Consider the following 16,592-nt stretch of genomic DNA (forward strand, 5'->3'; position numbering starts at 1 on the left):
CAGGCTATTCCAACCACCTTTGTCATCCTCTGAAAGGGAGCCAGGCACCCAGAGCAGAGAAAGCCAGAGGTCTCTTTCCACTTGGACCACATCCAAGAAGGTCCCTCCTCCCTCCTGCCCTGGGGAGGGACAAAAAAAGTAGCCAAAATCAGAAGGAAGTCAAGCAGTTAGATATTTATGGGAATTGCTGCAGGGCATACCACTAGGGCCATAAGACCATGCATATGGGCATTGGTCAAGCCATGAAGGGGCCCAGTTGGGCTCAGCTACGGAACTGGGCCACAGGGGATGGGATGCGGATATCCTGGCCTCGTTCCAGGCGCCGCTCACAGTCAATCAGGTAGTTCACACCATCGATCACCAGCTGCACCAGCTCAACCTACCAGGGATGGGAATACAAGCAAGGGAGGTAAGAAACAGAGGACTGGGCTGGGAGAGTTGAGAGTAGGTCGTTAACCCTAGTTGTCTGGCACTCTGGATGCCCCCTGGAGCACCCCATGTGGTCCTGGGTCATGCTGGCCTCACCAAGCTATAAAGGGGGAATGCACACTCTTTCCCAAGGCCCTTCCCCATGCCCACAATTGTTGGGGGGGGGGCTCGAACAGGCAACCCATCAGAGAGAGGGAGGGAAGGAGAGAGAGCGTACTTGCACCCAGCCAGGCCCTAGAGTTACCTCTGATTTGCCCAGGCGATCCAAGTTGGAAATGTCAAAGATGTTCCCTGTGGCTGCTGTGTCCACTCCTCCTGTTCCTCGTTTCTGCAACCTCAGATTCTCCAGGATCTTAGAAAACCGACTGTCCTGCATAGGAATGTGTGTGATGGGGAAAAAAATAGGTGATATTGAAAGGATATTGCTCAGCAGCAGGGGGTGGGGTAGTCAGGAGCCTGGTGTGTTTTCTTTTGCAGTTCTGAGGTCAAAAGGTAGATCCTTGCAGGGAAAAATACCGATGCTGCCTTAACCCACATGGGAAGGTGGCTCGTTGGGCTTTACAGGGAAGGACTCAGATGATCACCTGAAGCTCAAGAACAGCCAGCAGCTTTCTTTTACTCAGCCCTTACTTTGCTCAGCAGTGGCAGCTTGATGTGAACTCCAGCACGCAGGCCAGTGCCAAGGTTGGATGGGCATGTCAGGACGTAGCCCAGCCTTTCATTCCACATGAACTCCCAGCCCCTCTCCTGGATCAGTCGCTCTACCTGTTCATGGGAGGAAGGACAATGCGGTGAGTGCATCCTTCTAAGCCATGTCCACCTTCTCCCTGCCTAACCCTGTTTCTTTGGTGTGGAGCCCCTTCCCTTCAGCTTCTTGGGCAGCCTATGATTCAGTCCCATTTCCATGGACAGATCAGCGCCCTTGAGAAGATCTGAGTGATGAGATGGGGAGACTCACTTCCTTCAGGCCCCGACAAAACCTCTCAAAGACTCTCTTCATGTTGCCCCCCTTCTCCATAGAGATGACACGAGTGTGGTCCTCCTCATTGATCCAGACCAAGAAGGTTTTCTCATGGTTGTGCCTGATCAGAGGGAATTAAGATGCTGGTGAGGGGAGAGGAGGCTACAGTAAACTGGCCTGACTCTGGCAAGACCTCCCTCCCCTCCCAGTGCAGGCCTTTGGTCTTCACCAACCTGGATTTCCCAGGTGGAGCCTTAAGCAGCTGTTCCTGTATGGTGGGAAAGGCCCAGCTATGCCAGGCTCCATTCCCCCACCGATCCACATTTTTCATTGCCAGTGGAGCAGCAACCACCCAGAGTTAGGGTCTCTGCCTGGAGTTAACACACCTCCCCTAGGGGCTGTGCCTGGAGTATCTATCAGCCCAGTCTATTCCCATCAGGAGGAGCCATGGAAGGCCTACCAGATCCCCCGGGCATCAGGCCAGTCACGAGCCATGCCTGCAGCTGTCAACAGAGGGGAGACAGGCTTGTCAAAGAGGAAGTGGTCCTGAAGAAGAAGAAGGAGAAGACGAAGGTCCCTGCTAGGTTCCCTTTAGACTCCCCTGGAGTGACGATTTCACTCCAGGCCAAAGGAAGTAGCTGTTTCCTGCAGCTGGATGGGCTGAGAAGCAGTGATGATGGCTGGTGGCTGATGGGCCTTTCAGGAAGCCGGAGGGCCATGCCATGCACCATCCCAGATGACAGGGTGGCCCGGGGCTGCAGGAGGTGTCAGCCTTCTCTGACCTTCTTCCCGGTGGCTTCTTCTCCCATGCAGGGCAGGGCAGGGCAGGGCAGGGCAGGGCAGGGCAGGGCAGGGCAGGGCAGGGCAGGGCAGGGCAGGCCCCACCAGGAGGCCCTGCTCGGGCACTCTCTCCCTGGCACGCTCACCTCGATGAGCTGCTGCTGTTCCTTCTCATTCATCTCACTGAGGCGGTAGTACTTGCCCGCCAGCTCCCCGGTCAGGCCGCTCAGGGCTTCGGCTGTGACTTTCTCCACCTCCCGCCGCTCCGCCCGGGTGCAGGCCGGAGGCAAGCTTAGGCCGCGGATGCTGCGGCCGGTCCGGACCCGTGAGGAGAGGACATAGCGCTCATCAAAGTGGCCCCCCTTGATCTGGGAAAGAAGAGGCACATCACACCTCAGGGAGAGGAAGGCTGACCCTGGGCCGAAGGGCCGGCTCCCCGTCCATTCTTCTTAATGACCTCAGTTGTGTCACCCTTCGTGGGCTGCCCAGTGCAGATGGGTTTCGGGAGCTGGCCGAAGGCCTGCTGCAGGGTGGTGTGCTGGAGACATGCCTGGCGCTTTTTCAGCCAAAGCAGCAGAAGATACCAGTCATATATTCTGCTGGTGGAACTGCTCTAAATGGTGGTAGGCTGGGCACACTGGCCTGGCTGGCACAAGAGAGGTGTCATGAGTACTGATGGTGAGCAGGAGGGGGGCTCTATCCAGGGGGGAAAATGCATGCGTAGTACTGAGGGGTTAAGCAGCCATTCAAAGAGACACAGATCAGACCCGCCTTAACTTTTGGGGTTTATCTGTCTGGGTTTTTCTCACGCTTCTTCAGTTTGTTAGGATTCTCTGTCTATGTAGCAGTAATAAAACACTAGAGACCTATTCCTTGTCTCAGCATGGTTCCTGGAGGTTAGGTCATCAATTCTAACAAACTCCCTACTCCCATTGAAAGAGGGAGGAACAAAAAAAAAAAAAGGAAGAGACATTTGGGAAAATGTCTTCGGGAAACCAGGATATTCGGCAAGCCATCCAACAACTGGCAGCAGCATTGCAACAACATCAACAACAAGTAGATCTCCAGATCAACACATTACAAGCAGCCATGCTACAGCAGTTACAACAACCAGCTCCAATTAACCCACAACCGGTGCCAGCAGCAGCAGCAGCAGCAGCTCCGCCAGTAGTCTTGAGATCCCAGGGCAGTCTACCAGAGAAGTTTGGAGGAGAAGCAGGGCAGTTGAGAACCTTTCTCACACAGTGCACAATGTTTTTCGACAGTAGACCGGCAGAGTTTCCCACAGACAGAACCAGAGTCACCTTCATTCTAAGTCTGCTAAAGGGCCCAGCAGCCAAATGGGCTATCCCCATGGTGGAGAACAATGACCCAATTCTCAACAACTACCAGAATTTTCTGGCAGGGTTCTGGGCACACTTTGACGACCCGATCAGAGAGGTCACTGCCAGCCAGGAAATTTGGAAGCTCAAGCAAGGCAACAAGGGGGTGGGAATCTACATTGCTGATTTCAAGCTGTTAGCAGGAGATCTGGACTGGAATGAGAGTGCCTTGAAAGACCAATTCAAACAGGGGCTGGATGAAGAAATTAAAAATGAATTAGTGCGCCAGGGAACACCAGCTACCCTAGAAGGTTTATATCAGCTGCCTGTGGTCATAGACGCCAGGCTAGAAGAGCTCAGACAGATGCAGCCAGGGAGAAACAGGGGCCTCAGAATGCTTCCAGGATTTCCAGCTCTCTCCGCACCTTCTCTTTACTCAGGACCAGAGGAGCCGATGCAGATCGGGGTGAGCAGGAGGCTTATTTCCGAGGCTGAGAGACAGAGAAGGAGAGAGAGAGAGCCCTCTGTTTCTACTGCGGAGTCCAGGGGCACATGGTGAGAGCTTGCCCAGCGAGAAGCCAAGCAAATTCCGTAAGAGCCCCAGGGCAAGCAGCAGAACCAAGAGCCACCTCCACCTCTACTTCCAACCAGGGAAACTCCATTGGTCTCCCTCCACAGAGCTCAGCAGGGAGACCATCAAGAAGGGCTCATTCCGAGGATTCCAGGCAATCCTTTTACTACTTGCCAGTCATAATGCACGTAAGCCCAGAGCACCAGGTCAAGCTAGAGGCCCTTGTGGATTCTGGAGCTTCCACCAATTTTACTGATGTACAGACTATACAAGACCTCAACATCCCGACCATAGAATTGTCACATCCCATAGAAGTTGAGACCATTGATGGCCAGCCCCTCAAGGCAGGGCCGATTAGAAGTTTCACAGAACCTTTGCAGGAGGTGTTTTCAAAACTCTCCATAGAGCTCTGAGAGACTACTGGTGGCCTAAGATGACTGCAGACATAAAGGGTTACGTTGCTTCTTGTCATACCTGTAGACGAGCCAAGCCTCTCCCAGGGAAGCCCACAGGACTCTTGCAACCCCTACCCACCCCCAGTAGGCCTTGGGATACAATCTCCATGGATTTCATCACTGATTTACCCCCGGTCCAGGGGCTGACTTCCACACTAGTGGTGGTGGACCTTTTCACAAAAATGGCGCATCTTATTCCTTGCAAGGGCCTCCCATCTGCACCAGCCACAGCGCAGTTGTTCATGGACGATATTTTTAGGTATAGTGGCATGGTGAATCACTTGGTGAGTGACAGAGGCCCACAGTTCACTTCCAGGTTCTGGAGGGCCCTTTTCCAGTCATTAGGGGTCCAGATCCACCTGTCATCATACATCATCCTGCTAGTAACGGGCAAGCCGAGAAAATTAACCAATGGTTACAGCAGTATCTCAGGTGTTACACCACTTATCAGCAAGACAATTGGCCAGCCCTGCTCCCCATGGCAGAATTTACATTTAATAATTCTGTACAGTCCTCTACCAAGATGTCTCCTTTCCAAGCACTCTACGGGGTTAACCCTCGGGTGTTGCCCACCTCTTCCCAGCAGGGAACTGTTCCAGCCGCGGCTGATTTTCTTAAAGAGCAACAAGCTGCACAGGAGTTGTTAAAGGAGCAGCTGAACGGGGCAAAGAGTGCTTACAAGAGAGCTGCAGATGCTCACAGACAAGAGGGGCCAGCGATTGCAGTAGGAGACAAAGTGTGGCTCTCTACCAAGTTTTTGAACTCTACCAGGCCCTCCAAGAAGTTGGACTCTAAGTTTGTGGGCCCTTTCACTGTGGCGCAGCAGATAAATCCAGTGGCTTATCGTTTACAGCTACCAGCATCCATGAAAGTCCATCCAGTGTTCCACAGATCATTGCTAGCCAAAGACCCTCCCCCAAGTGCCTTGCGATCGCAACTGCCCCCCCCCCACCTCCAGTAATTGTGGAGGGGGAGGAGGAATACGAAGTTGAGGAAATTCTGGACTCTAGGAGGAGGGGAAGGGGCATCCAATATTTCATACACTGGAAAGGGTACCCTGAGGAAGAGCGCACGTGGGAGAATGCCAGAGATGTACATGCTCCAGCACTGGTTCATCGATTCCATCAGCCTTTCCCTCACAAACCCAAGCCTCGCACTCTACCAGAGATTCCTCACTTGGATGAGCAGGCAGAGGAATTCATAAGTTTGCACCTTCCACCCCCGCCTGAAGCCTTGACTCCAGTTACAGAGGGGGGGGGGGGCCCGCAGCCCTCCACCTCAGGCGTGCATTTCCCAGGGGGGAGGGGGGACGACTCTTCTAATTATCTAGCTATTTTCCAGCAGCAGCCACCTGGGCCAGAAGCGTTATCAGACCTGGAGAGCAGCACTGAGTCGTCCGTGGAGGAGTTTTCCTTTGAAGAATTTCCATCGTTGCCCAGTTCCCATGGGAGCTTGGAGGGGGAGATGGACTCTCATGAGACTCTGGAGGGAGGAAGGAACTCTGGAAGGGAGGGGGCTGAAATGGAATGTGAATCTGGAGGGGAGGGTGATGTCATGAGTACTGATGGTGAGCAGGAGGGGGCCCCTATCCAGGGGGGAAAACGCATGCGTAGTACTGAGGAGTTAAGCAGCCATTCAAAGAGACACAGATCAGACCTGCCTTAACTTTGGGGTTTATCTGTCTGGGTTTTTCCCACGCTTCTTCAGTTTGTTAGAATTTTCTGTCTATGTAGCAGTAATAAAACACTAGAGACCTATTCCTTGTCTCAGCGTGGTTCCTGGCTGTTAGGACAAGAGGTCTGCCTTCCTGCAGCCTCTGAGCTTCTAAGGAGGGGATGTGGTAATGGAAATGGGGAGAAGCACTTTGCCCAAAGCCTGAGCATTTTCCATGAAGCTGCCTATCCTCCATACATGTGCCTGCTGCTCCTGCTTCTTTGCTTGCAACCCACGTAGCCCAGCAGCAGCCAGTAATACCAAGGCAGAGCACCCCTCACAGGCAGATGATGGAGGACAACAGTACACAATCACTGTGGCTCTGCCCTGTCTCTCTGTCAGGCTCCTTTTGCCAGACGTGAATATTCTCTCTTGGTTGAGTGGTAGGAATTCAGCCATGAGTCCTGGCGGGCCAGGATGGTGTGTGAGCTCTCTGGCTTTGCCCCTCACCAATGCCCTTTGGAGCTTGTTATTCTTTCTCTGTGTGTCTCTTGCTCTTCAAAGTCTGTGCTTCCACAAACCCTTGATCTGCCCTGGGGGAAGTGCCCCCCCGACCAAGGGGCTCCGAGCTGTTCTTCGTAGGAGTCATAGAATCACGGGGCTTGGACAGATCTTTGAAGCCCTTCTGCCTCATCCTAGTTTAGTACAGGATCTATGAGACTGCGCCATCCCTGGCAAATGGCCATGAATTTAATTTCATTCAGTTTAATTGAATCACCATCTATTTAGATGCATTGTGCGAAGGGGAGCCCATCCTGTGCGACAGGCTGTTCCACCACTTAACCAAACTCCGTCTCTTTGCAAAGGGCGATGCACCCTGGGAGGCATCTGGAGGTGCTGCGTTGGAGAAGGCATCTGGAGGAAGCCGGGCCTCAGCTGGCCCCCAAAGCAGGCAGGGCTCCCCCGTTCTTGGTGTCCTCCACCTTCCTGGCCTGTGAGAGGGCAGAACTCTCAGGGGGGAGAAGAGAGGGAGGCAGGAAAAGGACAGGATCTGTCCCCCCTCAGCCACAGAAGTTCCTTGGGTGACTTTTGGCCAGCCACACTCCTTTAACCCAACCTATCTTACTGGGCTGTTGGAGGGAAAAAAGGAGGATGGAGTACTAGGTACAACCATTTGCTCAGCCACCATTCAAAGTTATGATGGCGCTAAATGAAGGGACTTACAACTGGTCCCTGAAGTTATGGCTGTTACAGAACCCCCACGGTCATGTAATCAAAATTCAGGCACTTGGCAGCCCACCCACACTTACAACTGCAGGGGCACTTCAACTTCTACCACTGACCTATCTCCCCCCATCTATGCCCTTTTGGCCCCCTGCACCCTGCAGCCCCTGCCGCCCCAGCTGACCTTAGCCATCTTCTTGCTTCTGCTGCTGATGAGGCATGCCCAGCCTGGCCCTTAGTGAGGCAGCTGCTGGACACATGAGGCTTTCTTTCCAAGATCACACACATTGGTTTCCTCGCAAAACCTGGGGAAGATGGTCTCATGTGGTCAGCAGCTGTCTCGCAAAGGGCCAAGCTGGGCATGCCTCATCAGCAACGGGAGCGAGAAGACAGTGAAAGTCAGCTGGGGCAGCAGAGCACAGGGCGGTGAGGGCTGGGGTGGCTGGGGCTTCCAAGGGCATGTTGGCTTTGCACCGCACTGCTATGCCAGGCTGGATCTGGGCTTCGCATGGCACAAAGGGGTTTCCTGGCATGTCGTGGCTTTGGGGCTGCAAAAAGCTTAGCCAAGAAGCCCCTGAGCCACAGCATATTCTTTCCCTGGCCTTCCTGAGCTCGTGCAGTACCACAGCACCCCCTCCCCTAACTTGTCCGCGGCCTGCTCCAGCTCTCCCAGGCCTCTCCCACCCCCGGCAGCAGCCCTGTACTCCTTACCTAGGACTCCCACCTCTTCTCACTTAACGACACACACATTTTAGGGTTATCATGGCAACAAGGACTGCAGGGGTTGCCGTTGCTAAGTGATGCGGTCACATGACCTCGCGCTTCATGACTGCATTACTTAGTGATGGAAATTCCAATCCCAATTGTGGTCGTAAGTTGAGGACTACCTGTATGCCAATGCTACCTTGAGCTCCTGAAGGACAGAAGCCAACCAACCAATCAATGTAACTCTGAAGTAGCAGAGGTTGGGCTGGTCAGGTGAACTGCTGCAAGGACAAGTGTGCAGAAGAGCAATCAGCCAATCCCACAGTATCTCAGGATTGTTCCCCACCCCCCCACCTCCCCAATTTTTGTCTTTTTAGACAAACCTTTGTGACTTCCAGATTACTTTGGGTTTACACGTTCAGCTTGTCTATAGGAGTCTGAGATTATTGTCCACTGCTCAGAGTGGGGCCACAGTGCATAGCTCTATAAGAGGGCTACACCAGCATTCCCATTTCCTGGCCCTTTGGGACCACCTCCCCTACCTGAGAGGACAATTTCCAGTGTCCCCTTTTCCTACATAGCTGACTAGATATAAGCACACACTAAATAAAAATTACTGGGCAAATCCTGAATTGCTGGAATCCAGAACAAGTTCCTTTTGCATTTGGGGCTGTTAGGGGAGTTGGAAGAGGCAAAACGGGTTGCAGATGCTTATGGTAGCTATTTCACCCCTTAGAACTCCTGCATACCCTCCCAAATGTGCTATAGTCCCAGCCACACTTGGGGAGTCACCAAATATTGTGTCCTTGAGCTTACAGTAGTTGCACACCCGTATCTTACAAGTTAATGGGTTGAAATCCTCTATCACTTTTTAACAATGCTTGTCACAAAGTCAGGGTTGATTCTGAAAAAGGGATCTTGGGCCTGGAGGTACTGCAGGCTTAAACACAAAGAAGCAGAGTTTAGCCAAGCACTGGGCCTTGGCCTCAGGGCCGCAACTAGGGGGGGGCAACCGGGGCATGTGCCCTGGGCACCACGCTGGTGGGGTGCCAAAATGAGCGTGGGGGGTGCCAAAGTGGGCGTGGAATCCATGTTTGCCCCGGGTGACACAGACCCTAGTTGTGGCCCTGCTTGGCCTTCCAGTCCCATCCCAGGAGCAGTGACCAGGCTGTGTCTCCTTGGAAAGCAACAGTGCTCCTGAGTGTTTAAATAGCCAGAAAGGACAGGTGGCTTGGTATAGTATATAGCTGTTAATCAACTTAAAGGTCTAATTGTGTAATCAAAGTGAGGAGACTGAAGTTAAATATTATTAAAATTACTCTTCCTGTTGATTGCTTTTCTAACTTCTTGCTCTGAGTTTTAATCTGGGGAATGGCCTTCAGCCTATGGGTCTACCATAGTTTCCTGTAGCCTGGGGTTATCAGCACTGACTGGCCGCAGTTTCCTAAGGAGGCAGGTGAGCTTCTCCAGCCCTACACGAAGATGCTAAGGATTGAACTTGGAGCTTTTTGCATGCAGAACAGAGGTTCTTTCACCAAGCTATGGGCCCCATGGCTTGTATCTCCCTCCTGAATTACTTTTTGAATTTCGCAGTTCCACACTTTCTGTGGTGACGGTTCTTTCCCTACTTAAAAACAAGAGATAATGGATGACCCTTTGTTAACACAATTTGGCCTGAAGTACTTTAGCATTGTCATATAAAAGAGCTACGGGGTGTAACTGTCCCTGGACTCTGAGACTGGTCTTCAGACTGATGGTGGAGATCTCAGCCAGGAGTTCTTGGACTCCGTGGCAACCGTGGCAGTCTCAGGTCTGACACAGACACAGGACACAAGTAGATCTCATTTTTACCTTGGAGCAGCTGTCTGTGAGCTGGTTACAGAACAAATGCCTGTCACCCCTTTGCCACAGTCAGGTCACTTCCTGATCTAAATGAGATTGACGGGCCACCCATGGTCTCTGCAGGGTTTGCCTCCAGCATTTAATGAATCCAGATAGTTTCTGGTGGGTGCTTGGGAAGTTTCCTGACAATCTGGTGGGTGAATCTGTCAAGAGACAGGCAAGTTGAGGCAGCCTTGGGTTTTTGATCAAATCGCTGCCAAGCAGCCCCCCCTTGTTGGCTGGTCCCAGTTGATTCCTTGGTTTACTGAGAACCTCCAGAGAGTGAAGTGGCAGAAATGGTACCCAGAGCATCCAGAGAGGAAACCAAACGTGGATCTGACCAAACACAGGTACAAGCCTGAACTCACACCTGCACTGTGCTGATCAGAGAGGTGAGGCGCTCTTTCTTCTCCCCCCTTGTTGTGTCAGCAGGCTGCTGGCTACTGGCTTTGTGTGGGGTGGCACATTCTCTTTTGGAGAAGAGTCAGCGTCAAGGGCTCTCACTGTGTGATCAGCTATCAAAGCACTTTGCTGACAAAGTAACTTATATTTGCTCCAGTCTTGATTCCACATGAGTGCAGGGTAGTGACTGGGGTGTTGTCTTGTCATGTTATCTGGGACTCTATTTGGCCTGTGACCTTGGACAAAGTGGATAAAATGCTTTCCAGGATGTCCTCCTCCTGGCTTCCATGGGTGGTCAGACAGGAGATGGTTACTTAGATCTGGAAAATGGTCAATGACTCATTGCTTGTAGCCTTGAAAGAGGCTGAGGTGCACCTTCTCTTAACAGACCCTCCTTGGATCCAGAGGTACTAGGTAGCTACCACCAGTTTCCCTTTTTAGGGAAGATTCTTGAGACAGCAGTGGGGGACAAACCACAAAGCTCTGTAGAGAAAATGGATTATCCGGACCCCCTGCAGTCCGCGTTCAGCCCTGGACATGGAATGGATATGGCTTTGGTGGCTCTTGTAGATGACCTTTTTCAGGACCTAGACGGGGGAGTATGACTGTCCTGGTTCTCTTATACCTCTCAGTGGTCTTCAGTGGTATCCTGCTGGACCATCTGTGTGGGTTGTGGATTGGGGGCTCTATTCTGCAATGGTTCCACTCCTTAACAGACAGTTCCAGAGTGGGGGATGAGAGGTTGGCCTGGTAGTCACTCCCATGTAGAGTGCCACAGGGGTCTGTCTTCTCCTCTCCACTTTTGAATATCTACTTGAAGCCACTGGGGGAGTTCATTAACAGTTCAGGGTTCAATATAATCAGTATGCTGATGAAAGTGAGCTTTATATCACAAGCCTGGGCCATGCTGGAGAAGCCACTGAAATCCTGTCCAGGTGTCTGGAGGCTAGGACAGAACAGGCTAAAGTTAAACTCAAGCAAGACAAAGCTATGGGTTGTCCTCTGGGATTCCCTGTCTGCGCTGGTGTTATCTCTTGTTAGGGAGGGACTCTGACTTGGGGTTCCTCCTGGACTTGCAGTCCTGCCTGAATAGCAGGTAGAGGCCATGGTGCACCAGTTGCAGCCCTGCCTTGGGCAGGAAGACCTTGCTACAGTGGCTCACTCCCTTGTCACGACCCGTTGGACTAATGTAACCTGCTGTGTTCATAGCTGCCTTTAAAAAGCACTCAGAAGCTGCAGCTGGTCCAGACTGCACCAGCCTGTGGGCTCACTACCTCCTGGCTTGGGAACACATTGCACTGCACTTTGGGCTTGCACAGGTTGTCTGTCCACTTCCAGGTGCAATTCAAGGGGCTGGTTTTAACCTATCAAGGTCTTTGGCTTGGCCCCAGGTTTTCTTCAGCTAGAATGAGACCATCATACAGGAACTTTCTGGGAGAAGCAACTCACAATTCCTCACTTGGGGGGCGGTGACGGGGTTAAGGACAGGAGCACTGTTCTTGGGGACAATGCTGGTCCTTTGGTTGAAATTAAACAGGCTTCTTCCCTGGTAGGCTGGCATAAGCAGCTTAAAATTGAACTCTTTTGTAGAGTGTTTGGGGATGGACCTGGTTTATTGTTTCTTATAGTTGTTTTTCTGCTATTTTTTTAAGGATCGCCCTTCCTTCCTTCCTTGCTTCCTTCCTTCCTCTTTTCATACACTAATTGTCAAGTTATACTCTACCTATATTTTGCTGTATTGGTATTGCATCTTAGGAATCAATTTTCCAGGAGTACATGCTCCCCACTTTGATATAATTTAGGAGACTTAAAGCCTAATTTGGAGTGCACCCCCACATCCCTTTTATGGCTATTTGTGAATTAAAAATCATTGCAGAGGGAAAACTGTGGATTGTGATAATTTCTGAGGCAGGTTGAATTTCTAGTTTGGCCCATACAGTTCTACTGAAGTTCCTTGTAGTCATGGCAGGCCCCTGGTTTGCATACCTTACTGGCTTCAAGATCTGTGGGATGCTTCATGGTGCGTGGGTTGTAGCCATTATGCCTCTCCTCAATTACAGGGTCAAACAGCTCTGCAAAAACCTGGAGTAGTAACAGGGCCATTGGTTAGCAATCATCTGAAGTAGCCAGAGGGCTGGCGGGCAAGGAAGATGGGCGCTCTCAGCACTCACCTCATAGGATTCCTCATCTCCTGCCACCATGCCTACTGTCTTGATGAAGGGGTGCCCAGGATTGTCCACCCCAGTCTGGATGCACTGGTCCAAGGTCCAGCCAGTGGGTGTGGCTTTGTCACAGAGCTGGGCATAGATGGCAGGTGTCAGGTTGCTGGCCATGCAGTTGTTGTGTTTGCGCAGATCAGGGTACTCGGCACTGTGGGAGATGGTGGAAAGGGCAGGGTAGGGATGTCAAGAGAGGCCTGCCTTTTGGACTTGACCACCCCCATCTCTTCTTTTCCTACCCTTCAAGAAGAACGCTGTGAAGATCGTTCTGCTTCTCTGCTCTGGGGACTCCTCTGTTGTTCCCTCATGCCTTGGGAGCAGGCACTGGGCCCTCCCTCTCTTGTCCCTAACCATGGTACACGTGTGCCCTGGCAACCTCCTATTTCTGCTATGGAACTGTGACAACATTGCCTTCATCTCATCCTCAGCCCAGAGGTGAGAAAAGCTTAAGTCATCCTTAGTTGTATCACTGTTCAGTTAGTGCTTCCTGCTTATTCTACACCAAGTATTCTACTTCAGGGTATATAGAACTGGTCAGCTTTTGTCACCCATTTTGAAAGCAAGTTGGAAGAGCTTAGGAACACAGGCAGGAGAGGGATCAGCAAGAATGGAAGCAGCAAATGCGTTGCCAACCTTGTTTTCCACCCACTTAAGGATGGGTGGGGAGCACTTTAAATTTCTGCTTCTCCATCTTCTGTCACCACTTTTTTTTTTTGGCACCTTTGAGTCATTGTTGGCACCTGGCGACTGCCTGGGCAAGTCCCTGCAGTTTTTTTGACAAGGTTTTTCAGAAGAGGCTTGACATTGCCTGCTTCCCAGGGCTGAGAGAGAGTGACTGGCCCAAAGTCACCCACTTGGCTTCGTGCTTCTGGCGGGCCTAGAACTCAGGGCCTCCCAGTTTCTAGCCTGGTGCCTTCACCACAACACCAGACTGGCTATCGTGCCTGCTTAGTGGCATGGTGTTGCTGGCTATAGCATTGCAGGCTGGAAACCAAGGAGGACCATCACAGATAAGAGAAGTTTAGTAATGAAGTCCAGATGCTTACCGCATCAGAGAGATGCCCCCCAATCTGGGCCATGAGCCCAAGTAGCAGTGAGGAAGGGGTGCCATGGCACCTGCTGGCAAAGGGTTTGCTTTCACTGGGCAGGTTTTATAGCCCTTCAACCTTTCTCCCCCAGGAGTTGCTTAGTTTAGGGCGTTAGCAATGGAAGGTCGTACGTGAGTGAGGATTGGCTACTTGGTTAGGTGCCTAGCAGGTATTGGGTGCCTAGTGAAGGTAAAAGTGGGAAAATCCTATTTTTAAAAAATTATTCCGAGGTTTGTACGTCGCCCAACTCTGAATGACTCCGGGAATCTCACAAGTAAAAACATTAAAAAGATACAATCAGAAACAAAAATAAGGAATAACGATGGCAGGTTGACAAAATTGTCTAACTGGGGTCAGAGTGGGAAGCTCATTATTTCGTTGCTTGCACTTAGCAAGGTGCGCTGCCCAGAGTGGTAGGTGGCTTGTCTAAGCAGCCTCTCTTCCTAGGTTAATTAAAACTGCAGGTCAGCCACGGGACACATGGGTTCCAATGCCGTGGCGTCTCCGCCTTAGTATGGGGGTGGGGCCATCTTGAAGGAGGTGGGACTGAGACCTGTCTCCTATGCTTCCTGCTTCCTGGTGTGTGGCATCTCAGCCCTTGCCACTCAGAAGCTGGAGAATCTTCTCTGCTCTGCTGACCTTGCCCCTTTCTTTTGGAGGCTGAGATGGGTGGACACCTAACTTAAACCTGTAGTAGTTAAGCAGCTGTGATGACCCTAATTCGCAGCCCAGCAGCAGAGCAATGCTTGCATTAAGATGCCTCCCTTAATCCGCTTTGGAAGCAGCTCTCTCTTGACCTCATTGCCAGTTTGAGATCTTCCTAAGGTGCCTTGATGGCTGGGTGGGAAGGTGCTGGAAGGGCTCTGCCTGGGCCCTCCCCCGCTCCTGAGCCGAGCCGCCTGCCTGTACGGCTTCTTCTCAGGAGGGGACACCCTTATTCCTCCAGCAGCAACTCAAAACGTGGGTGGGGCTTGGCTCCACTCCTCCATCCCTCCCACCCTCCTCCTGCAGCACCGGGTTGCAGAAGAGGAAGAGGGAGCCGCACCAGCCCGGGGTTTGCTTTCCACCTGGGCTGAGACTTGCGTCTGGCTTGCTGTTAGGGCCAGGGGCCTGAGTGGAGCCTGGACCCTCCCGTTCCTGGCCAAAGGGGCTGGGGGTTCCACTGCCCGACTTTGTTCAGGGTGGGGGATGCTTCCAGAGCCCTCTTAGGAGGCTAATCCACCCGAGATTCGGGCTGCTCCGTGGAAAGGGTTTAGCCGAGTTTCTGCTTGGGAAGACAGCCCGGGAGACCAAGAGCCCTTCAGGAGGGAAGGTACTGATGGAGAGAGTGCTCCGGAGCATAAGCCGACTGCATTTCCCTTTGCCTTAAAGCTGCCTTAAAGCTGAGCTGGGGAGGAGAGGGTCGGCCCCCCTGGGCGCCTCGGAAGGGGAGAGCCGGGCTCACGGCACTGGGGAGATCCTCTTTTCCGGCGGGCTCACCGAGGCGAAAGCAGAGTCCCCCTCTCTCTCGGGCTGAAGGCCAGGCTAGATTACCTCATTTTGGCGGCGCCGGAGAAAAGGGAGCGGCGCCACTCCTAAGTTCACCGGTGGGTTGCAGGGGATCCCGGGGGAAGTTGATACCGCCTCGAGGGGGCGGGAGGCCCGCTGTCTCCCCGCAACGGCGCCCCCAGCCCTGCAGTCCAGCTCCGAGGAAGCCCGCCCAGGAGCTGCGCCCATCGCCGCATCAAGGGCATCCCCGAACCGCCGCGGGAGCCCTACCTTGGCGGGTAAAGGCGTCGCTTGGCCACTGCCGAGGCGCCGAGGGAATCGCGGGAGAAGAGGAATCCCGCGCCCAGCGAGCCGGCGGCGCCCGCCACGGCCAGGAAGGCGGCGGATCTTCGGGCGGAGAGGGCGCGGGCGAACGTGCTGGACATGGTGCTGCCGCGGGGAAACTGGAGCCGCGAACGCGCGGAGCAGGCGGGCGGGCGAGGACTTCGCACAGCCAGGCGGGAGAGGACGTGCCGCCAATGCAAGCGCTCGCGGGGAGGGGAGCGCGGAGATTACGCCGCCCTAGCGCCGGCCCGGCCCAACCCAACCCAACCCAACCCAACCCAACCCAACCCAGCTCGGTTGCCTCGCCTGAAACCCCGCGAGCGGCTGCGGCGCTCACAGCGCGCTTCAGCACCGACCCCACGGTGGACAGCGCAGGGCAGGGGAGCCTGGAATCAGGCGGGCCGCCCTCACGGGGCCCCGGGAGAGCTGGGGCGGCAGGCGGCGTCCCATTGCTGCGGACCACGGCCGGCACCCAATATGCCGCAGCCGGCGCTCCCGCCAGTCTGTGCCCAGAGCCGCTTTCCAGCCGCCGCGGCGGGACTCCTCCTCTAGGGTTTAGGGTGATCGACGTGAAGACACCCGGCGCCGCAAAGCCAGCCCCCAGTCCCCGCCTGCTCCGGCCCGGGCTTGCTGCTGCTGTTGCTGCTGCTCTGCGGCTCCCGAACGCGGCCGAAGCGTCCGCCTATGGCTATGCTGGGCAAGGGCTCTCCTCTTCCCCGTGGGGCAGGCTGGAGGGTGTCTGCTGGCTTCAGCCCTCCCTCCCTGCTCGACACCTTTTCACCAGCATCGGTACATGCACAGGAGAACGAAACAAACGAAGGGACAAACAGAAAAAACTGCATTTCCGGGTTACTTTGACGCTGAGATGATCTAGTTGTGTTCACACAGTATCCTTAACTTGGTTATGAATGAACCCACTTTCTTTGTACAATATGATTCTCAACCAAGCCCCCTGGGCACAAAACAGACGTCCCCAGGAAAGGGGACAAGCAAGAGGTTGTGCTGAGAAATGCTGGGCCGATCGCCGCCGCTCTGGCCTACCCGGAATCGCTCTCTGCAGACCTCCTTGAAGGGCACGCTCTCCTTCTCC

General features: G+C 53.4%; 1 protein-coding gene across 1 annotated transcript; it reads right to left on the reverse strand.

The window, feature by feature from the left end:
* Positions 1 to 226: 226 nt before the first annotated feature.
* CKMT1A (creatine kinase, mitochondrial 1A) lies at positions 227 to 15,651 on the reverse strand. Its single transcript, XM_063314284.1, has 9 exons — positions 15,449 to 15,651; positions 12,555 to 12,753; positions 12,370 to 12,465; positions 2,317 to 2,538; positions 1,851 to 1,936; positions 1,388 to 1,511; positions 1,060 to 1,194; positions 674 to 799; positions 227 to 379 (listed from the first exon to the last, which is right to left on the reverse strand). The coding sequence occupies exons 1-9, from the start codon at positions 15,601 to 15,603 to the stop codon at positions 263 to 265; spliced, it is 1,260 nt and encodes a 419-aa protein (XP_063170354.1). The 5' UTR covers positions 15,604 to 15,651; the 3' UTR covers positions 227 to 262.
* Positions 15,652 to 16,592: the final 941 nt, after the last annotated feature.

The sequence above is a fragment of the Candoia aspera genome, chromosome 13 (genome assembly GCF_035149785.1).
Source record: "Candoia aspera isolate rCanAsp1 chromosome 13, rCanAsp1.hap2, whole genome shotgun sequence".
NCBI classification, from domain to species: Eukaryota; Metazoa; Chordata; class Lepidosauria; order Squamata; family Boidae; genus Candoia; species Candoia aspera.

Bases quoted from the DNA above. Each gene is read 5' to 3' on its own strand.
- CKMT1A (XM_063314284.1), bottom strand. From the start codon at position 15,603: ATGTCCAGCACGTTCGCCCGCGCCCTCTCCGCCCGAAGATCCGCCGCC. The intron at 12,754-15,448 runs GTAGGGCTCCCG...CATCTCCCACAG, and splicing joins CGACGCCTTTACCCGCCAAG to TGCCGAGTACCCTGATCTGC. The intron at 2,539-12,369 runs GTATGCAAACCA...CTTCTTTCCCAG, and splicing joins CAGATCTTGAAGCCAGTAAG to ATCAAGGGGGGCCACTTTGA.